Source organism: Podarcis gaigeae (genome assembly GCF_964106915.1).
Source record: "Podarcis gaigeae genome assembly, chromosome: 7".
Classification (NCBI taxonomy): domain Eukaryota; kingdom Metazoa; phylum Chordata; class Lepidosauria; order Squamata; family Lacertidae; genus Podarcis; species Podarcis gaigeae.
In genome coordinates, this window is record NC_139683.1 from 41,072,709 (window position 1) to 41,095,971 (window position 23,263).

General features: G+C 43.6%; 2 protein-coding genes across 8 annotated transcripts in view; one reads left to right on the plus strand and one right to left on the minus strand.

The window, feature by feature from the left end:
- The first annotated feature begins 2,850 nt into the window (after nt 1-2,850).
- On the plus strand, nt 2,851-6,148 carry CEBPD (CCAAT enhancer binding protein delta). Its single transcript, XM_083748004.1, has one exon. It carries the CDS (start codon nt 4,627-4,629, stop codon nt 5,587-5,589), a length of 963 nt encoding a protein of 320 aa, XP_083604130.1. The 5' UTR covers nt 2,851-4,626; the 3' UTR covers nt 5,590-6,148.
- Nucleotides 6,149-8,387: 2,239 nt separating this feature from the next.
- SPIDR (scaffold protein involved in DNA repair) overlaps nt 8,388-23,263 on the minus strand; it is a 156,344-nt gene continuing 141,468 nt past the window's right edge. For 6 of the 7 annotated variants that reach the window (XM_083747615.1, XM_083747617.1, XM_083747618.1 and 3 more), the window contains 6 exons: nt 19,739-19,937; nt 17,867-18,019; nt 13,649-13,742; nt 11,839-11,953; nt 9,894-9,947; nt 8,388-9,162 (listed from right to left, as the gene is read on the minus strand). In XM_083747615.1, the coding sequence (XP_083603741.1) occupies nt 9,031-9,162; nt 9,894-9,947; nt 11,839-11,953; nt 13,649-13,742; nt 17,867-18,019; nt 19,739-19,937 (747 nt within the window). In that variant the 3' untranslated portion in view covers nt 8,388-9,030. The remainder of the gene's footprint in view (nt 9,163-9,893; nt 9,948-11,838; nt 11,954-13,648; nt 13,743-17,866; nt 18,020-19,738; nt 19,938-23,263) is intronic. The other variant, XR_014566480.1, reaches the window with a different exon arrangement.

The window sequence follows — 23,263 nt, forward strand, 5'->3', positions numbered from 1 at the left end:
GAAACAAAACAATAGGTGCATATGGATACAATTCCCACAGTGTACCCATTCCTCCCACAAACTAAGGAAAATTCCCACAACACTAAACAGGTTCACACAGGAAAGAAAAAGTAGGAAAACTACTCCAACCACCCGATATTCTACCATTCAGCCCAAAGCTTCCAATTAAAAACATGGCACACCAAAGGCCTACACTGCATAACAAGACATCTACAAAAATGACAAAGCAACACAGGAAATACTAAACAAACTAGGAGACTATTGTAGTCTTGTGCTGAGCAACAATGAGCAGAGCTCAGGGGAGCGGGAGGCCGGCCAACCAGAAGAGTCTCTGAAGTGTACTTGCCTGGAGGCAGAGTCGGTAGCCAAAGTCAGGTCCAGTCCTGGGGTCAGGCGGTCCAGGGGCTTAGGGAATTGGATGCTCAAGGGTCAAGGTAAGCAGGAAGCAACAAGGTAGGGCCAGAAACTACAAGCACAGTTACCAGCACCTGACTGCTGCTGGAAGCTCTGCTTAAGAAGGCTGAAGCCAGCTGGTTCTCATCAGCTTTCTCCTCTGAGTCCTTGATGGCTGATCAGTTGCAGGTGGAGTCACTCCCCCTTCGGGCTGCTGTTCAGCAGGCAAAGCTGACTCCTGGCCCATGACAGAGACACTCAAATATCCTGGCTGACTCACAACCAACTACACACCTGCTTAAATAATCCAGCAATAAAAGCAGCAGCCACTAGGCCTGACTGCCTTTGAAAAACTCCTCCTAATAACTGAGGAACACAGCAGGGGGATGGTATTCACAGTATACAAAATAGTAGTCCATGACCCCTCACAATAAAGACCAATGAGAGAATGAGATAGGATATGAAATAAGCCCTACCCAATGGTCTAAACCAGTGGTTTTCAACCAGTGTGCTGTGGCACCCTCAGGTGCCTTGAATGATGGTCAGGCCTCTTAGAAAAGCTAAGCAACATATTGAAATAAACACTGGGACAAACAAAAGAGGATGCCTTCACCCTGGTGTGGCTTCCCTTCAAGACAACAACCTAAACTCCCCAACAGCAAATGAATTGATATGGCTAACCTGACCCAACGACCCACCCTCCATGCACGCAACGAAAACTTGCAACAATCAATGAAATGCAGCCAACCAGGCCCTGGGATCTCCTTTATCTCACACCAACAAAAACAAATAAATGAATAAACTAACTAACCACATGACGCTGACACAAATCTCCACACATAAACCATCATTACCCCACTTATTTCTCTCACGTCTCACTCCTACTCACCTCCCCTGCACTTCACAATGATAGCAGTGGCTTACAGCAAATGTAAGTGACCTGTAGAAAGGACGTTATGAACTGAAAACAGAGACATATGTACCTTTGTTATCCATTAAAATCTCTCCCCCCCCCAAAAAAAATTAAACCCTATACAAGCACCTTACCTTACAGCAGCCTTCTGCACATGTGGCAGAAAGCATCCACATCCAGAAACCTATTTCCTATACATAGTTCAGCCTCTGCTGGATAAGGGCCAATGAATTTTGTTTTTTCTCTGCAGATTTCAGTGGTTGTGCTGCCCTAGTCCCACTATTATTAGTATGTTATAAATTTTTAATTATTATTTTAAAAAACAGAACAAATATATAAATGTAGTTTTCTGATGTAACTGAAAGCCTAGGAGGAACATGGAAAGCTGCCTTATAACAAGTCAGACTGTTCATCCATGGTGCCCAGTATGGGCTAGACAGTACTGCCTAGCAGCCATTCCCAGCCCAGACTGGAGATGCCAGGGATTGAACCTATAACCTTTTGAATGCAAAGCATGTGCTCTTATCTACAACCCTTTGCTGACCCAGTGAATGAGAACCTATCTACACTTTAAACTCACATTTCGTGAATGACATTGACATGGTACAGTATTAAGAAGACTGGGACTTGTACCTTAGTGAGGGTGCTGAGACACATCTGCCGGAGAGTCCCAACCTGTCTCATAAAACTGCAATTCTCAGTATCCCTCAAGGAGAGGGAATAAGTGATTGGACAGATTTCAGCAAAATACCAAGCACCTTCTACGTCACACTGGCAGTTGAATGCACATCTCTCCTGAATGCCACCAAATTATTTCCCTATGGATCATACCCTTAAGCAGAAGGAGAAGTGGACAACCTGTGAGGTTTTTCTAGGAGCTAAACAGGAGGCTGAGCTCTGTGGATGCCCAAGTGCAAGATGCCAAACCAAGGATTTTATTCATCAGTGGTTACCTGCTAGGTAGGTGCCTGGGTTTTTTTAATCCTTGCCCTTAACTGAGACATTTTACCAGTTGCCACTAGGCTCACATTTTGTTGTTGTTGTTGTTTACCCATATTCATAAATAAATTGTTAGTTGCACTGTTAGTATACTAGGTTGTCATTAAGTGTCCCAAGGCAAGCTGTGAGACTTGCAGTGCAACTTTAGAGTTTTGTTGCTGAACATTTTCATTTGTTTGCAATAGCTGTCAACTTGCTCTAAAAAAAAATACAAGGCAAAAGTGCTGTGAAGCTTGCATTTTTTAATAATCCAACTGTGGTTAGCTAAATATGCTTTGTTGTTGTGATTCTCTAAATTATTTGTGTTACTTTACCTGAAAATACTTCCTACTTAAACTTCAGTCTGTGATATTTCTGGCCTTAAATGTTTCCTCCTTGGAGGAATAATTGTGGAAAAGCTTACTGAATGTTTTTACAGATATTCCTCCCTTTATAATGTTCATTTTCAGCATGAAATTTATGAATTCTTTGTTCTCTACTTCATACATGCCTATTTTTAATGGTCATATGGAAACAGAATCACCTGTTGTTACTCTGCAATTTGCACATATTTTTATCATCCAGAATATGACTACTGTATAGTATTATTGCGATATTCAGCCACAAGGGGGCAATGCTTTGTCGGTTATACTAAGGAGCTATATCAGCGGGTATTTTCTGAGGCAAGTAAACATAAAAGCAGCTACAGAGGGGGAAACTGGCAATGGCAAAGCAAAAGAGAAATATTACTTTGTGTCCAATTACTTTGTGTTTTTAAAAGATGGACCAGTTTTACGTCAAGGGCTGACGAGGAGGCCAGTCCATATTTTGGTCATTTTTTCTAGCAATGAAATGGGCGCAGAATGTCACTCAGTCTATAGCAAGGGAAGTTAACTTTTAAAAAATTCCGATGGACTCAGATATCCAGCTTTAAGGGCAACGTGGGTAAACACAAGATAAGCTGACTTTCGGGATGTTTTCAAGGCACTCCTGCTACTCAAATCAGCCTACCCCCGACCCTTCTGACGTTACAGTAAATGTGCCTCTGGTCTGCCTTGCTAAACTAACATCCAAAGCCTGGGTTCAAATGTCACTTCTGGGTTCAACTAGCCTTCAGCGAGTCGCAACGATCTACGACGGTTCCAGGAAGGGAGGCAAAGTCAGGCGAAGTCGCCAGCGGGAATAGCTGCAACCACATGTGGCTGCCAGAAGCAAAACCCCAGGGCTCCCCTTCTCTCAAACGCTGCCGTCGGTTCTCTTGACGTCTCACTGACATCAGTAGCTGCTCTGCCTAACCCAACAGCGGGGGGGGGGGCGGGGGCGAGCGGTTGTTAGGAACAGATCCATTCCTACAAATCCGGACGCAAGCACAGAAAAGAAAACAAAAGGGGGGCACCCCAGGAAATAAGCTAGGAAGGCTCCTGCGCCATCCCAATTCCCCCCCCCCCCCCGCTGCACATTATTGGAAATCCCATCCACGGCTCCCAGCGGAAGGTGCTGCCCCGTGCAGCTGGGGGGGGGGTAAGCTTCGTGCGCCCCAGGTGCCCCTGCTCCAACTGCCCTCGCTACACCTGGCAGGACGGCGTGTCGCCCCACTTTCTCCTGCGCGGAGGGCTTGGGAAATTTGACCTGGGGAGGGAATCCGCTTCAAAGCCCCTGGGCTGGAGAGACGGCACTCTCGCTGCTCGAGGCTCTCCAGACGCGACAAGACACCAACCCGGGGGGGGGGTTCGGGCTTTTCCTCCCTCTAGGGGGCGCCCTCGATGCATGGCAGTGTGGGGGGGAGAGTGGGCGGGAGGAGGAAACGGCAGTCCACGGTCGCTGCCCTCCGGATCAAAGGTGGCAAGGAGGTGGGGGGGGGGTTGAAGCACATCCCGCCCAGACCAATCCCTGACGGCTGCGGCTGCTGCCGCTCCCGCCGCCCCCTTGGCAGCGAGGCCCGAGAGCGCGCAGGGCTCTCCCCGCCCTCCCTTCCCGCCCCGCGGGGCTTCTCCAGCAACACCCTCCCGCAGTCACAAGGGCCAGGAGGTGGGGCCCGAGGTTCCTCTATAAAGGGCCGAGGCGGCACCTCGCTGCCAGGTTCACCCTGCCCCACACGCACACGTGCAGCTCCGGACAGGAGGCGAAGTCCGGCGTGAAGCAGCGTCCCAAAGAGGAGCCGACGGGCGGGGGAGGCCGAAAGCAAGGTGCCTGACTCTGAGGCAAAGTCCACGCCCGGCCAGGTGCGCCGCCGCCGCCGCTCACACACGCGCGCGCCGCCTCCACCTGCGAGCGGGGAGAAAAAGGGCTCGAACTCGGCTCTCCGCCCGCTGCTCACTCACCTCGCGGCCCCCGGGCCCTCCATGAGCGCCGCCACCCTGGACTGCCTGGACTCGCTGTCGTGCTACAGGAGCTGGTCCTCCCTGGAGCCCGCCAATTTCTACGACGCCAAGGCGGGCGGCGCGCTGAGTCCTTCGTGCAAGGCAGGCGGCATGAGCGCCAGCGCCGAGGAGGTCTCGTCAGCAGCGCCCGGCGGCGGCGGAGGCAGCCGCGACCTGGCCGAGCTGAGCGCCGCCGCGCCGGCCATGTACGAGGACGAGAGCGCCATCGACTTTAGCTCCTACATCGACTCGATGGCGGCCGTGCCCAACCTGGAGCTGTGCAACGACGAGCTGTTCGCCGACCTCTTCAACAGCAACCACAAGGGCAGCGAGCGCGGAGGAAGCAGCGGCGCCTACGGAGACTACCTGCCGCCGCCGCCTCCTCCCCCGGCTCAGCACGCGCCCGCGGGCGGCGCCTTGGCCAGCCTGCTGCACGCCAGCGTCCCGCCGGGCCCGCTGCGCGGCGCCGTCAAGCAGGAGCCCGACTGGGGCGACGAGGCGTCGGGCTCGGGTTCGCTGCTGCCCTCCCAGATCGCCACCTGCGCCCAGACCATCGTCAACCTGAGCGGGCAGCCCACGCCGCCCACCTCCCCGGAGCCTCCGGGCAGCGCCTCGCCGTCCAGCTACAGCAGCCGCTCGTCCGGGTCGTCGTCGTCGGGCGGCGGCGGCAAAGAGCGCGCCGCCAAGAAGTGCGTGGACAGGTTCAGCCCGGAGTACCGGCAGCGGCGGGAGCGCAACAACATCGCCGTGCGCAAGAGCCGCGACAAGGCCAAGCGCCGCAACCAGGAGATGCAGCAGAAGGTGGTGGAGCTGTCGGCTGAGAACGAGCGGCTGCACAAGAAGTGCGAGCAGCTCACCAGGGACCTCACCAGCCTCAGGCATTTCTTCAAGCAGCTGCCCAGCAACCCTTTCCTGCAGGCGGCCGCGGCCACGGACTGCCGGTAACCGGCTGCAGAGGGAGCCGCCCCCCGGGCTGGCTCTGCCACAGACTTTGAACTTCTTCCAGAATACCTCAGAGCGAGCCGCACAGGACTGCAGCGGGGGCTGCGCGGGAGGGAGGGGGGTTGCGGGGAGGAGAGGCCTGCGGCGGCGCCCCGGACTGGGCCAAAGGGCGCCTTTCCCCTCTCCGGACTTCTTCCCTGATGAGGAAGAAGCAGCCTAAGCTACAAGGCCGGAAAGAAACGCCTCGTGAAAATGTGTTGCCTTTCACGTTTCTTTCTTCGAATATGGGCTAAGCTTGGGTCTTTTAACCACAAAACTTGCCAAAAAAGGGGTGAAAGAAAAAGCTAAATGTCTCCTTTTATCTTCCTAAATTATTTTTGTAATGATAGTTTTCGTTTTTCTACATCTTATACGGATGCAGCTACGGTACTTTGTAAGAAGCACATGATTTGCAAATACTTTTTATTGTAAACAGCAAGAGGGGGGGAATAGACTGAGCATGCTCAAAACTTTTATATAAATTTTTACAGCATTTCTAAAAATAAAAAACTTTTGAATTTTACTTTTGACTTTGTATTTATTACGCTGGGGGCAGCTGCAGAAATACAGCAAGAAAGAGTGCTCCATGCAAGAGTTAAGTGCGGTTTCTTGACTTTAAGCATGTAAAAAGGCACCATGATTAATGCTGTGTTAAATGACACTTAAATGCCAGTTTTATGGTGGACAGATGCTAATAAAACGGGAGTTAAAGGGGAGGTATACATATTGTACTCTACTCTTAATTGCAAAAACACACTGGCTGCAGATTTCTGCAGTCAGGGTGGGAGGTTAACCCTGCATAAGAACCAACTGTATGATCCTAACCCTGGGTCTCCAGCTGTTTTTGGACTACAGTTCCCATCATCCCTGACCATTGACTCTGCTAGCTAGGGATGATGGGAGTTGTAGTCCAAAACAGCTGGAGACCCAAGTTTGGGAAATCCTGCCCTAACCTCTGAGAAGCTAAACTTTAAGCACACACTCAATGCAACTGCACACACATATATATTTGGGGGGAATACATAAAGGGTTGTAGCCAATTAAGTTTTACTCAGATTAGACCTCTTTAAATTAATGCACCTAAGTCGTTTCTGTTCATTAATTTCAGTTTGGTCTACCATGAGCAGGACTAGCATTGGATCCACATGTCAGTTTTCAAACAGATACATGTACACCATGTTTCCTTAAAACTGCCATCTTTACATCAGAGGGCAGCATTGCAAAGTGGTAAAATTTCAGTGCAAACAGAAGGTGGTTTGGTTAGGAGATTGAATAGCTAGAAGTAGTAATTTTAAGCAGTGATTGTAATGATGCTTGTGAAGGCAAGTGAAGCCACAGAAAGATCGAACCTGTAAACAAGAACACAAATATGAGTAGTGTTAGTAGGACTATTCCAGCTCTAAACATAACCTTGGCTTGGTTTCAAAATCTTGAACTTTCATTACCTCTTAACACAAATTGTTGGGGGGAGGGGAGGAAAGGGGGGGTTGGCCTTATTGTTGTTGCTACAGGGCCATGCTACTGGGTTACTTCAAATGTTGACAGCATTCCGGCACAGAAAACACTTTTACGAACTGCTGTACAATCTGCATCCAAATAGTCATACACAATGACCACACGCATGTATTTCGTTCTGTGTGTGTGTGTGTTGGGAAGTCATAGCAATGGCTTCCAAGTGCACAGCAACGTGCATGGCTGTAGCTTCATCACAAGAGGGTAGCATTTAAAACATTTACATCCAACCTTTCTGTTCATCAAGGAAACCCCCCTATCCACTGCTAAAAACAATAAAAACGTGAGCCACTTTCTTTTTGTTGCACACAGAAAATATGCACGACCTAGATTTCGTACTGCTTCTTGGCTAAAAGTCACATATAAGGCAGAACTATTACTTGTTTTAGAATTACAAATAGGTAGGCACAAACCTGAAGTCTCTAGACACTGTTCTGAAAATTTTGGTTACAGATAGGTAGCCGTGTTGGTCTGCCATAGTCAAAACAAAAAAAATGCCTTCCAGTAGCACCTTAAAGACCAACTAAGTCAGTTCTTGGTATGAGCTTTCGTGTGCATGCACACTTCTTCAGATATCTGAAGAAGTGTGCATGCACACGAAAGCTCATACCAAGAACTGACTTAGTTGGTCTTTAAGGTGCTACTGGAAGGCATTTTTTTTGTTCTGAAAATTTTGGAATTTGATAATTAAAAAACAAACCTGAAGTATGCATGCTTAGGATTCAAGATCCCAATATATTATCTCTATCTCTCTCCACCTCCAATACAGAAATTCAACACCGAATGTATGCAGGGAGTTTCCTGTTCTCTGCAAAAGCAGTTCATACACATACAAGACTTTGTATCACAACTATCACAAGAAAGTCCAGCTGTTCCCAGCTGTGGTATTATTAACATATATTATTATCACCAGCACCTGCCCTTTACCCAGGTTGGGTTAAAACATTTTAAGTCCAATTAAAAACAGTTTAAAGCAAACTTATTTTATTTTGTTTGGTGCAAAAAATTATTATGATTCCTTAGAGAAATAAGTGTGTAGATAAAATGACAATATGTTTAAAATCACAATATATCTGATATGGTTAGAAACTTTTCTGAAGCCAGTGTTCTTTAGTTTTTATGAACTATATAGCCCATTTATGTGAATTTGTTTTAAAGATACAACAGTTCAGTATTTATATTTAGATGATGGTTAATGCTGCACACATGCCCCCGACACCCTTCATCACCTAGCAGGAAAAAAAGACTTATTTAACTCTTTGTAATATTTAATCAATTTTTGTAACAAATATAAATTAGCATTACTCCATGTAATATTAGACACACTGTTTCAATGCATACCATTCAGGAAAGCTTCATGAGAACATATGTTACTGGAGTAACAGCCACAGTTTATGTTAATACGTATAGATAAATTATTTTAAAATACCTCTTCAAACATGCATAATTGATTTTTACATCTACTGGGGGAGGTGGGGAGGATAGCTTGGGAAACCCGTTACAAAAAATACCTTACAGATAGATCAAGACAATTGTTACAAAAATACATTTCGCTTCAGTGCTCCAAAAATTACTTATGGATTACCAGAATAACATACACAGTAGAAAAAGTCCCATCACAGTTAAGCATTTGCAGGTTCCACTGGTTTCAATGGCAGATGTAAAAGCACATCCATTTACCTTCTCTCATGAAAATCAATGGAAGCTGAACATGCTTAATATTGCCTGGCACATGCCCAATGTCCACGTTCAAAAAAATAGCAGTTTCTTTTCAGAGTAATCTCTTTTTAAAATGCAGTATTTATCATGTCTGCATTACACATTATATACAAGAATAGTCCATAAATAACTATATTACAAAGTTCATAGACAGAGTAGCAGACGGTATTTCCTTTAGTTTCTTCCTGCATCTGGGAGAACAATTTCTTCCAATCCAACATAGCTAGTTGGGTGGCTGGTTACAGACTGAACATAACAATATAAAAACCCCACCTCTTTTCCCAGCACACTCTTCACTTCATAACTCTGTAATGATAAAGCACATTCATTAAAACAAACAATCTTGTACATTTTGTCCCAGTCACCAAACAGCTGAAATATACCCAGTGCAAGGTGATATCCAAAGTAAAATTTCTTGTTTTTTCTTGCTCAAAAAGAAAAGTAGCATGCATACACCTCATTTCTGCAACTGCAAGTAGTTTTCAACTGCTTTTATGATCATGTTTTAATTGTTGTAACTAGCCTTGGTCAAGGGTGAAGGGCAGGTGGATGTTATTATTACTGTCATTCTTATTATTACATTCCTAATGAGTTTGAAAAACAATCACTTTGATAAACAAATGTGAATTAAAATGTGATAAATACAGTATCACAAAAATTGCTTAATCAGGCTTGCTAATCATATATACACTTCCCTGGGAGTGAGTCCCACTGAATGCAATGGGACTTAATTCTGAGTAGACATGTACAGAATTGTTCTGTCTGTGTTCAATTTAAGTGAAAACCAAACTGCCTCTAGGGAACATTCCAAGCATCCAATAGAAAGGATCTTTAGACCAAAAGGTGAATCAATTAATATTTGTGTTTTCTACAGAGACAGTTGTTTTTATTGATGCTTCAATAAACTTAAACCATTATCAATTGCCCATGTTCATTGCACCTTCATGTGACTCATCCCACTTTTAAATGTCACCCTTTTACAGCTAGAATGATGACATTTCAATTTCTTTAATCAATGTGTTTTTAAGTATACATACCCCATTCTCAGAGGGGGAGGACTCAAGGAGTGAAGAAATTGTATTTTGCAGAAGCTAATATAACACATGGAGATAAAGAAAAGAATTATGTTTAAATTTTATTTGGCCACATAAAACAACAACAGGATTTAGTAAAAGTTAAAATTGTATGCCTATACCGATCTGTCCTCTTGATTATGATAAAGCCAAACAGAAATCAGCTTATGTCCCTTAAGGTCTAAGTTTCCAACAAGTTGTTGTATGCTACGTAACATGATGATCCCAGTAAAACCCCTCAAAGAATTTTCCCCACATTTAAGACTTTAGAAATAATTGCAAAAATATTATTTTAGAAAAGAGTTGCACCGCGGATAAATTATAAATTCAACAGGACATAGCTGACAGACTCAAAACTTTGTTAAATCTTGAAATTTAATAGGTGGCCTTGGGGAAGCAGCTCTATCTCATCTTAGCCTCATAAACAACCTTGTGAAGTCAGAGTGAAAGATAAAGACACATTGTAGCCTGCCCTGAGTCATCATGATACAAATGAATAATAACATTGGAGCAGAGCTTTAAATTCTTGTCCCTTCTCCCACTGGGCAAGGGTAGCTAATGTGTGAGGCTCCAGATGTTGGAACACAACTTCCATTAACCCTGACCATTGGCCCATGCTGGCCAGGAGTTGGAGACAAACAACATGTGGAGGGTTGAAGGCTACCAAACCTTGCCATAGAAGTAATACTAGTCCTTGGCCCATATATACTTGGAAGTTATTTCTCTAGAAATAGGAACTAACAAAGGAGCATGTCTTCCATTTGCAAGTTCATCTACATTATAAATGTCCCATAAAAAAGGGTTCTGAGCATTGTAATTAAAGAATATATTTCTTCAGGTAAGGTTGTTCATTCCAGAAATTGGCACACAAGTCTCAGTACAATCCTATTTCTCTGTAACATATGAATTGGTACAGTCTGTGCATGTCCCCAGCCAGTGCCTGGATGCAGTCATGGGTCAGATGACAGCTCATCAACTGCAACTCAGTCCTGTCAATTCAGAGACCCTGTGAATAGGTGGTACCCAGGAACTGGGCTGCACTCCCTCTGAAACAGCAGGTACATACAGTAGTTTGGGAGTGCTCCTAGGTCCATCACTGTGAAGACAGATCAAGGTGACCTCAGTGGCTTCTTTGAGTGCCCATTACCAACTTGGTTTGATATGTCAACTTTTACTGCATGTCATACAGTGGTGCCTCGCAAGACGAAATTAATTCGTTCCGCAAGTTTTTTCGTCTTGCGAGTTTTTCGTCTTGCGAAGCACGGTTTCCCATAGGAATGCATTGAAAATCAATCAATGCGTTCCTATGGAAACCGCCTTCAGACCAGGTCCGGGGACAGTCTGTCCCCCGACCTCTTCTGAAGGCTGGGGGGGGGGGACAAGGGCTTTTCTTCCCACCCCCAGCATTTTAAAAAACCCCGGGACAGCGAAGTCCTCTGCTGCAGAGGACTTCGCTGTCCCGGGGTTTTTTAAAATGCTGGCGGGCGTCCGCTGTCCCGGGGCGATTTTAAAGCCCCTGGGAAGGCAGGCGGTGGGCAGCAAAGACTTTCGCCCCCCGCCAGCCTTCAGAAGAGGTCCAGGACCTTCCTGGACCTCTTCTGAAGGCCAGAGGGGGGGAGGAAAGGCTTTGCTCCCCACCGCCAGCATTTAAAAGAGGTCCCCGGAGATTTCCCTATGGGCTTTCTTCTTGCGAAGCAAGCCCATAGGGAAAATCATCTAGCGAAGCGACGCAAAAACCGAAAAACCCTTTCGTCTTGCGGGTTTTCCGTCTTGCGAGGCATTCGTCTTGCGGGGCACCACTGTATTGTTATTACTTTTATGTTAAACAGCTTATATATTTTTTTATTATATTAAGCTGTATTTTTTAAAGGACATAAGTCTTATAACCTGTACTTTGTTCTTCTCATACCTTTACTTTTACTGTGCATAGTGGTCTGGACTGGCAGCGCAGAAAGACTTCCAGGTGTATCTTGAGAACTGGTGAAGTTATGGCATCACAACATTGTTTGCAGTAGAGCAAGCCTCTGAAATACAGGGAAAGGTCCATGTTATATATGCATCCAGCACCTCATTTTTCTTTATTCCTTTGACAGTTTGAAGGTGACCAAAATCAGTCTTCTTGATGTGAATTTTGATCATTAGCTGGGAGAAGTAAAAGCTATCTTTTCCCCATGTTCTCTTCATAATGCTAATGCCAGGGAAGAAGGAATCTGAAAGCGAGAACAGGGGTAAGAGGGGAGCTTAACCTTTCCATCCTCACCAATTATCCCCCCCATGCTCCCCCCCCCCCCGACAAGGCTGAAAGACAAAAATTAACCCAGTTTAAGGAAAAACTAATTAGGAAGGCACATGCATGTGAGAGAAGCAGCAGAGTTAAGTACCCCTCAATCCTACCCTGCTATTTTATTCCAATATTCCAGCAGTAATGTCCTTAGGAAATTTTGTTCAGGGGTTATTTGTTTTTATATCTTTTTTTTTAACCTGCTCTTTTGCCAAAAAAGCTCCCAGAGTGGCTTACATAAGATTACTAAAAACAAGCTGTTCCCTGCCCACAGGCTTACAATCTAAAAGACACGTGAGGGAAGGGGAGGGGGGGAGGGGAGGATAAAGAAGAAAGAGGCAAACAATGCAGGCACCAATTCTTCAGGTAACGTTATATCCAGTTGAAACAGAAACAACTCCAAAAGGAGAAACTCAGTGGACCTGGTCTCTCAGCAGAGCTGATGGAGGAGCCATACTTTCAATGCCTCCTTATGCTGCAGCCTGATGGAATGCATTGTGAACAAGGAGGAGATTATGAGAAATCCATCCTGTGTTGTTTGTTCCCAGCAATATTAATAGAGATACAGGTTTTGTTCTTAGTTACAGCAACGACTGACAGATCCATTCCCTCTGGTTCTGTCTAACCCTATAAAATGGCATCCTGTGGCACTGAATTACAAATGTTATGTGCTGCATGCACGAAATAGTACTTTTTGTCTCTCCCAAATATACTGCCAATCAATTTTATTGGATGGCGAAGAGAACAAAATGTCTTAGGAGATAAAATATTCCCTTTTTACTTTCTTCATGCTATTCAGTTTTATAAACCGACACAGCTCCAGTCAGTGTCCATATGCAGAGGGTTTAATAGAGCCATGCTTTGCCCCCTTCACATTCCCCATCCATTCCTCTCTTCCTGAGGTCCAGAGCTTGTGTTATTTGATCAAGCAGAGGGAAGGAGATGGACAGAAATTATAGGAGACATGCACGTAACTCCCACTCTCTGTAACGTTCAGTCGTGCTGCTTGCATGTGCATTGGGAAGGAGGAAAGAAAGCATAGTAGGAAGTCCTCTATATCTGGGCACACTGCCTATATGGGGAAGACTCACGTCCAAGTATTCTGATGCTTCTTTGAGAAACAATTGGCTGGGTAATTATATTTTTAAAAAACCCAGAGGGGTGTAACATTAAAATATGAGATATATCTGTGTACCGCAACTTTTAATCCACTAGATGAAATTAAATAGAAACACCTTTGTAACATCTTGATCAAAATTTGGTAAGGCCACAAATTGCCCAACACTACATTAAGGGAACTTTTCTCTTATCCTTTGACTTCTAAATTTCCTTACAGCTTTTGGCAATGCACTCTGTCAAAAGGCTGAGACTCCCAAATATACAGTGCCCAATAGGACTGCCCTTATCTGTATATCAGTTGGCACAAGCTTGTTCTTACCTGTCTTGTGGACGCTTCTCTACTTTCCCATTGCCACATCTGTTACATGCAGGCCATGAGAAAGCAGTTCTTTCATTAACACCAGCAACAGTGCCTGGAAAAAAGAAAGGAAACGTTTCTACAGGCTTAAGAGCCATTGACACAAACATCATAGGTGACCAAAGCTCTTGGCTTGTTATAGTATGGCTCCTTTTTCTCTGCCAAAATTAAGCATTTTTTTCATAAAGTGGGGGGGGGGGGGGTATTTCAGGTATTTGACAACCTGTTTCATTTTTGAAAATATCTTTAGATTAGATTCACAACATCTAGAAACCATTTTTCTAATGCCATTTATTTAAAAGCCCCATCAAAGGCAATTCACGTTTTCATAAAGGGGAGTAGGCAAATTTATGGAGAATAAAGCTTCCATTTGCTACGATTCATTATGGCTGTGTACTACTTCCAGTATCAGAGACAAAATTGTTATAGAGGTTGTGTGCCACTCCTATCCCTGTTGAGTGGTAGAGGGAATCCAGGGAATTTCCAGGTGCTCACCCAGGGTCTGTGTTCCTCTTAGAATCATGATGAGGCAGAGACTGTTATAGCTTTAAGAAATATGATTTATTCACATATTTAACACTTGAGTTTTGCGGGAGGGAGTCCTGCTCTTACAGCACTGTCATCTTAAGAGGGGCTTTTCCCCCATGGCAGTGCAGAACTGGAGTCTAACGCATTGCTCCCAGCTAGCCTGACAGAATGGTTCTGTTTTTGTTCTTCCTTCTTGTTCCCAGAAGACCCTGCTAAATACACTCTTTTCCTGTCACCTCACACACACATCTTGGCAACCTCTGTCCACCCAGGCCCAAGGATTCCTCTCTCCAATATGGGCCATCACCACCTTTTGTCATGTTAACATCTCGATCCCAGGCAAGGATTGGAAAGGAAGTTTAGCCTGGATTTTCCATTGGGCTGGAATCTTCCCTTCATTGCTCCAAATATTAGCTAAATCCTGACATTCATTAATTTCTACTATAAACTAATAGAATCTAGTACCCCAAATCTGCAACAGTATGTTTCTGAATACTAGTAATGATAGACAAGTGTTGTGTCTGTGCCTGCTTGCGGGCTTCTCATAAGCATTAGGCTGTCCACTGTGAGAACAGTATGCTAGAATAGATGGGCCTTTGGCCTGCTTCAGCAGGGCTCTTATTATGTTCTCACCCAACAGCTTTTAAAAATTCTGTCACTATTCTACATTTCCGCATTAGAGAGCAAATGTTCTTAGTCACAATGGTTTCAATCCTATATCTGGAAAATGCCAGAGGGATGGGTGTGGAATATCAACAGATAAGATAGCTTTCTTAAAACATTTACAATGGTCTAAAACAGGGACTTACTTTTTATTTATATCCACATAATTGGAAACTGAAACCGCTAAAAAACCCTGACATACGTGACTAGAAACATTAGGGAACCGAAGGTCAGAGAGATATTCTGGATCGCGAAGCATTGTTGCCAAGTATTATAAAGCAAATAAATGGGGCATTTTATGGGAAGGCTAGTAAAAAGATTTAGAACAATGGCGATTTGTTGATCCAAGCAGTAAACATTAAGGATGTAGCACTGTTTGTGAGCAAAACATACAAATGGATAATCTTGGGACACCTGCAAGTAAAGGGATTACAGTTGCCAAGCCTACAATGTTTATGTCAAAGGCCAATCACCTAGTAATCCTTGTTATGTTGAGTAAGAGGCACTTAATTCTATGGTAAACTAAAATGTTAGAGAATCAAAACTGGCAAAGTCATGTATACTGGAGTAGCAAGGCTGGAACACTTTATTTAAAGTGAAAAAAAGGAAAGCATCCATGTAATACTTTTTGTTGCTTCATATCCAATCTTAGGAGCTTCCGAAACATTTTAGGATTGACAGCTATTTCCAACTGTATGTAAAAAAAAGTAGTAATTCTCAAGGAAAGCCTGAACCACAGTGAGAAGCATCAATAGATTAAGTGCAGCAGATTGACTGGTCACATTTGCATCTCACTTTCCCTCTAGGGAACTCAAGCTGGTAAATATTGGTTTTCCCAAACTTATCCTTGCATTGATCCTGTCAAATAAGTAATACCTCTGAGATGACATTATGAGATAACACAATTCTGCCTGGTGACATAATGAGGTCACCAAACCCCACTCCCTAATTAAGCTGAATTCCTGAGCATGGATTTGAATTCCGACCCAAGCCAAGCACTCTAGCTGCTCCATCAGACTGGTGACTAAGCCAATGTTTAAATTAGGTAATACAGGCAGTAAGTTTGAAATAGGGTGCAAAGCTACCTAAACAAGTGAATCAATTATCATTATTCAGAAATATGAGGGGCAGAGGTCACTGTTTCATACACACATCAATTTTAAGTGAATGTAATAAAACATTCTGAAATGGGAGCTTTTGCTGTACAGAAGAGGGGAAAACATCAACTGAAAGCAAGTGCTATACTGTAACTGCATCCATTTACTGTAGCTTTACTTACATCCAACCAGCTAGGTGATGCTGCAGAGGATTGTACTCAAAAGTGACATAGCTCCCAAACAGGCATTCAATGATTAGCAATTGCTGATGTTATAGGTCTCCTTTCATGGGCATCACCAGGATATGGGGGGGGGGGGCAGAACCGAAATGATTGGTCAGTTAAGTATTTATATTGTTTTACTTGATTTACTTGATTGTTTTACTGTATTTGTCCTGTACTGTATATGGGGCAGGCCTGCTCACCTGATTTGAAATGGTAGCAGGAGAAAAGGCTTTTGTGACTCTCTGCCCATTTTAGGCCTATACCTGGTGGAAGAGCCTAGCAGGAGCCACTATCTATTCCCTATTTGACCCAAATGTTCCAGAGCTTAAGGGTGAGCAGCAACAGCATCACTACCTCTGTAAACTCCCTTCATGGTGAAGGGATGCAAGGAGGGGAAAACATAATTATTCCGCCCTCTACTGCGCTGTCTAAGGATTTAGCAGTGAAAGATGGGTTTGAAATGAAAGAAGAAAGGCAAAGGAGAGAAATATATTATTTTCCCCTCCCTCTGCTCTTCTCATACCTGTTAAGAGAAGGGGAAGAATGTAGAAAATGAAATTCTTCCATCTCTGCCCTGTCCCCTTGAACACATGGGTGAAGAGCAGCATCTGTCACTGCACTGTGACTCTGCTTGCAAGTAATGATTAAAGTCTGTGGCATAGCTACCTGAAGCTTTTCTCCTTGTGAGTAGATAGCCAAATGGAGAAGAGAGCAATGTCCCTGGTAAAGTTTGTCCAGACATCACTAGGAACATTGCAGGGAAACATATATTTCTTTAGTAAAGTACTCAACCTTTTGCAAAAGAAATTGGAGAGATCTAAATGAGGGACTCCACCAGCTGCTCCCAGGACTTAGCCCGAGAAAAACAGCTGGCACACATGTGCCCTTAGAAGATGCAACTGGAAAAATGCCTACATGTGTAGGGAACAAACAGATTAAATAACTGAGGGAATGTCTGCCACCTTCACAACCTGCAATATCACACAGGGGCTGCACTTCTGTAAAGGTGGGCAATGTTGATGCCTTTGGGTGGTTCAATCCCTATTGCTGACTTGAGATCAAATTCTGTTAAAAATTGCCATTGATTAGTAGAATACAGGTAAGGGCTAGGGTTATGAACAAAGTAGCTGATATGCTAAGTGTTACAGGGGAAAACAAATTGGAAATAGTAATGGAGCAAATATTCTACAAAGTACAAGTACCCATCTATAAATTGACCTTCATTTTAAGAAGTACTGCAAAAGTTTATATAAACCCAGTTCATATAAACCTGGACTTAGATTTATATAAATGTAATATCTGCTAATAATGCTACATAAGGGCTACAGTGAGGTATCTTTCAATTTATCCCAATAGCATACACCATTTTTCATTGCTGTTTTATTATTCCATGCACCACCTAAAAAGTACTAGTGAGTTGTAGTGCTAGAAAGTTGGACTAGGACCGAAGGGGACCCAGTTTAAAATCTCAACAAAGCTATGAAGTGATGCTGGGCAATCCTGAGCCTAACATGCATCACGGGGTTGCTGGGAATTTAAGATGGGGAGAAGCCATGCAAACTGCCCTAAACTTTTTGGAGGAAGGGCAAGATAAAACACAATGAAATTAAGGTTTCAAGTACGCAAGAAAGACTGATCAACTTTTGCTTTGGGAAAAGCTTACTAACCTCTTACAATACAAATGGAATTGACTTGGGTTGCAGAATCCAGCTCATCTAGTTTGACAGGACCAGTCAGTTCAGTGATGTCAGCACCAACAGCCTTATACAAAAGGGGCCTTTGTAACAAGAGAACGGTACGTTCAATGCAAATAATCCTACCTGCCAACAAAGACATTTTGATATGTTACAGTAACAAGGAAAAAGGTGACCATGTTAATTGTCTGGGCCAATAAAGACAACATTCCCAGCCAGTCTTTCACAGAGCTTGATTTGGTCCACTTTACTCACAAACTCTGAAATGAAGCACATGCTATGCTCTTGCTAAAGCGGCTTTCAGTACAAACTATCCTATGTGTCAATTATTTAAAGGGGAGAAAATATTGGGACTGCTTGTGGGTTCTCTCTCTCTCTCTCTCTCTCTCTCTCTCTCTCTCTCTCGTTGCCAAACTGTTCTGAGGCTAGACATGTTGCACTTTGCTCCTAAAAGCAGGAGGGCCAAACCTTTGCTCAGCAGAGTGGCACATGGATGATTCAATGGGTCTGGATGAATGAAAGGAGTCTTTTGTAAGTAGGTCAGTGGCTCAAATGCAACAGAGGTTCACAATGACCAAAGGTCATAATCATCTTATGAAAAACTTACCCTAGGCATGAGCACAATCCAAGTCTATTTTTTTCCAGCACAACCATTGATACTATGTTAGCAATTCTAGGTGGGAACAAAGGGACAGTGGTCATTATTAAAAGAAACGCAGGAGGGACCACAGTAGTGGTTAGAGGGGTGGACTAGGACCTGGGAGATCAGGGTTCAAATCCCCACTTGGCCACAAAGTTGGCTGGGTGACCTTGAGCCAGTCACTGCCTCTCGTCCTAACCTTCTTCACAGTGTTGTTGTGGGGATTAAATGGGGAGGGGGAGAACCAGGTATACCACTTTAGGCTGCTTAAATGAAAGGTGGGATATAACAAAAATGAAACCAACATTATGTGTGCAGCAACATAAGTAGTTATCAAAGTAGACAGGAGATCTCACACCAGTGCATCTTTCTTTCAACTGCCTTCTCAATAGCTACACTAATGTGGCGTGCAAGACATAACTCTCACTTTGGCAAATGTATCTTGATTACATATAAATAAATGTATCCCAACAACAACTTGCTATGTACAACAATGCTACCTGAAGAGGCTAGAGGCAGGAATGAGAAACAGGAATACTCCACGGATTCTATTGATATACCAATTCCACTGAGCAAATCCCCCCTCCTTCACATGCCAGCATCCATTCCATCAGGATGTGGCAGAGGGAGAGAGAAAGGAATCAAGAACACTCCACTGAATCTGCTGTGAGACCAGTTTCGTTTTCTGTCCATTCCAGCTGGTCATTATAACTACTGTACTCTGCTGTTTTGTGAACTTGTGCCCAAGTTCACTTATTTTGTCTCTTTCCTTCTTCTCATCCCTTTTCCTTTTGCGCTGCATCTTTTAGGGCCAAATCACACACTAGGTTTAAGGCACAGCATGCAGCTACATCACTGGTTTTTCTTTCATGAATTACTGGTGCTGTGGGGTGATTGTTTTGGGGACTGTTAAAAAAGAGAGCAAGAAAAGCATTTTAGCAATAATTAAAAAACAACATAAAATTGGCATCCAAGAATTACAGTGAATGGCTACAAATGGCCCCATTCACAGCATCGTGCTATGCTCACTGGTGTGGACAGATCATATTTATTTATTAAATTTGTATACCACCCTTGTGGGAAGTCAATTGCAGGCAGCAGTAGGAGCCACCCTAGACACTCATTAGGCTGTAATTTGCAATGGCACGAGGAAGCTTATGAATCTTACTTAAGATTTATCTGTCTCCACTTGTGCTGGAGCTTACCATTTCCACATAGAGCATCTTTGAAGAAAACTGCACATGGGGATGTGCTCTTCAGTGCCTCCATTACTTCTACGCTGATCACACATGATGAAGCAATAGAAACTGGCAGAGTTTTTGGAGTTCCAGCCCCACTTTGCAGGGAGAAAGTAGTCACAAACAGCCAAAATTGCCTTTGGCTTGAAGGAGTGCTGCCTGTTACCTAGAATTTGAAAGAAAAAGCATAAGTAATTCATTAAAATTTAACAAAGCATTACTTTTTCTCTCCAGGATTAGATCAAAACTATTAATCAGTTCAGTGGGTATAATCCACAGTTTAGCAGGTAGCATTTAAACCTTTAATTCTGAAGGCTGAATTTTATAATACTTAACGTGATATAGATCTTAGTTCTATGTTTTGCTGTGTCACAATAGTACAGCAAAGGACTGAGTATAAGACTCACAGTATAAGACTCTATTATGAAAACCAATTTTTAAAATTTTATTTTTAAGACTCAAAGTATCACTGTATGCATAGGAACAGCATCAATTACCACCACTACTGCCTTCAGACCTCAGGGAAGTCCTTATGTGGCATTACTATACAGTGGTACCTCGGGTTAAGTACTTAATTCGTTCTGGAGGTCTGTTCTTAACCTGAAACTGTTCTTAACCTGAAGCACCATTTTAGCTAATGGGGCCTCCCGCTGCCACCGCGCTGCCAGAGCACAATTTCTGTTCTCATCCTGAAGCAAAGTTCTTAACCTGAAGCACTATTTCTGGGTTAGCAGAGTCTGTAACCTGAAGCATATGTAACCTGAAGCATATGTAACCTGAGGTACCACTGTAAGTATCCAGAGGTACCACTGTACTAAGAAAAGGACTGCATTTGCTTTCACACCCGAAGCTATTATACAACCTTGAACCAGCAAATGATTGCAATAAACTGTAAACTGTCCTATGGACAGTGCCAGATTTACGTATAAGCTAAACAAGCTATAGCTTAGGGCCCCACTCTCTTGGGGGCCCCAAAAAAATTTAAAGGAAAAAAACAACTGCATGTACATTTCCAAAATATAAGATAAAAAACAAATAAAATAAAACCTACATACAGCAACAGTGCTTTGTGTTGTGTAGGCTCCTATGATGTAAGTAATGGGCCCCGCCTGCTATATAAAGGGCCCCATTACCTTCAGTAGCTTAGGGCCTCATCAAACCTAAAACTGGCCCTTCCTATGGAACAGAACTGCATGAATCTTGCCTTGCCACAGATTGCTGCTTTACTGTTGTAGCATAAATCTTAGCAGTTAAACTGGCAGACGGAAGGATAAACATTTTCCTTTTCCAGAGGGGTAGCCTGCAACTTGAAACCAGTGAATTACAATCCATGAAGAAGTTCAGTGCCGTCACTTATAGAATGAATTGGGACAAATGGTTTTTCTTTTTAGAAAAGCATGCTACATGTATTGATTGGCTTTGGAATTTCAGGATGTCAATGTTATCAATGTGCATGACCACTGTTAACATGATTATCACCAACTGTATTTTCCTGCTTTTCATTATCTTTTGACCTCATGGTCTACAATTTCCCCCTGCACAGCATACCTAAAACTCAAGGCAAAACTTCTGATAAAGTGGGATGTATCCCATAAAAGCTTACATAATAATACATTTGTTATTCTTGAGGGTGCCACAATGGTCCACACAGTGTGAAATCGCTTCAAGATGCTTCATAGCAAGCAGCTCCTAAATGAAATAAGTACCGTATTTTTCGCTCTATAGGACACACTTTTTCCCCTTCAAAAATGAAGGGGAAATGTGTGTGTGTCCTATGGAGCAAATACGCCATAGCCCCGTGACTCTCTCCCGGCTGGAGAGGTGACATGTGGCTATGGCAGGAGCCTGTTTAGCCGCGTGCCACCTCTTCAGCTGGGAGAGCGCGTGCAGGGCTAAAGAAGCCATAGCCCCTCGACCCTCTCCCAGCTGGAGAGGTGACGCACGATTATGGCAGCAGCCTCTCCACTGAGCGTTTCCGCTGCTCCCTGACCTGCTCTTTGGGGCTGGTGGTGGGCTTCCCCCCGCCAGTGCCAAAGAGCAGGTCGAAAGGAACCTGAAGCCTGGAGAGCGAGAGGAGTCGGTTCGCACCGACCCCTCTCGCTCTCCAGGCTTCCAAGGTAGCCGCCTGAATGCACCTTAAACGGCACCTTGTTTTAGAGCGGGAAAACAAGAGGGGGGCGCTGAAGGGGCGCTGGGCAGAGAGGGGGAGATTTTTTTTTCTTGTTCTCCCCCCTCTAAAACAAGGTGCGTCCTATTGTCCGGTGCGTCCTATGGCGCGAAAAATAAGGTAAATGTTTCCTTGTAATGTTTTCCTTGCCTGCACTAGGGTTTTCAAATGTATTACCTGAACATTTATTTACTAATCAACTAAAAAAAGCACTTCTTATTCATGATGTCAGATTATGACTATGACCTAGTTCATTTAAAGAAATCTACAAATTTACATTTTTCCCCTCTGAATAAGAAAAACACTATTATTAAGCTGCGTGATATGCTCCACTCCCTTGGTAAAAACTGCAGTTGGTATGAACCTAGAATCTTTCCTCTTGGATAAATGTCAACATTTTTCAAGGATGCATTTAAACCAGATGATTCATGAAAGATAATGGGAGAAACAAATACATCTACACAAACAACATAAATATCCTGTGCAGAATAGCGGGGAAAACAAGCTAAAGGTAAAGGATACAAAAACAAATCAACTCATAGTAAAAGTGCCTACCCTTTGGGTTCCAGCTCAAAATTAGGACATTTAATTATTTAACTGGAATTATGATTTTACTGGAATTATTTAACTGGAAAATTATATAGCTAATGCAATTTGGATTAAATTTGCCTATAGTTTTTATAACTTTTTTATGTTTATCACTAAACTGCCTATGGGCTGAATCCCAACATGGAAGGAAGGCTCCTATCTCTAGCAGCTGCTTCCATGAATAGAAGGCGTGGGGAGAAGATTTTCACTGATTCTCTTTTCCTTTTGTAGTTCCCCAAATCCCCCCACCCCAACCACTAAAAAAAATTAATCTAATCTGCCTTTGGAAGCCCTTTGGAGCAGTGTTAGAAGTTGTACAGGGGGATTCAGGAGAAAGGGGGAATCAGTGAACTTTGCCTTTCCCCACTTCTGTTCACAGAAACCTCCACTAGAACAAAAAGCTTTCTGGGAGGAGTCACATAACCCCAAATGTCTTCACTGTTTCTGCAAAATGGCGTCTTGTAAGCATCTACATAATACTACCCAAAGCGTTTACATAATGTTACAGAATTAAAATATCAATGCAGTTACTGATTTATTTATTTTAACCCAAAATACAAATGAACACTCAATGAGCTCTTTGGTCCTATACCATCAGTGCTAATGGCAAAAACAGTCATACTATTCCCTGAATTTATACCCTATATTTCCTATAAGGAAAACATGGTTCTCCAGCTCCTCCATTCTCCATGGGACAGGTTAGGCTGAGAGACAGGCTACCCAATGAGCTTCATGAT

Coding starts and splice junctions, on each gene's coding strand:
- CEBPD (XM_083748004.1), top strand. CDS start 4,627: ATGAGCGCCGCCACCCTGGACTGCCTGGACTCGCTGTCGTGCTACAGG.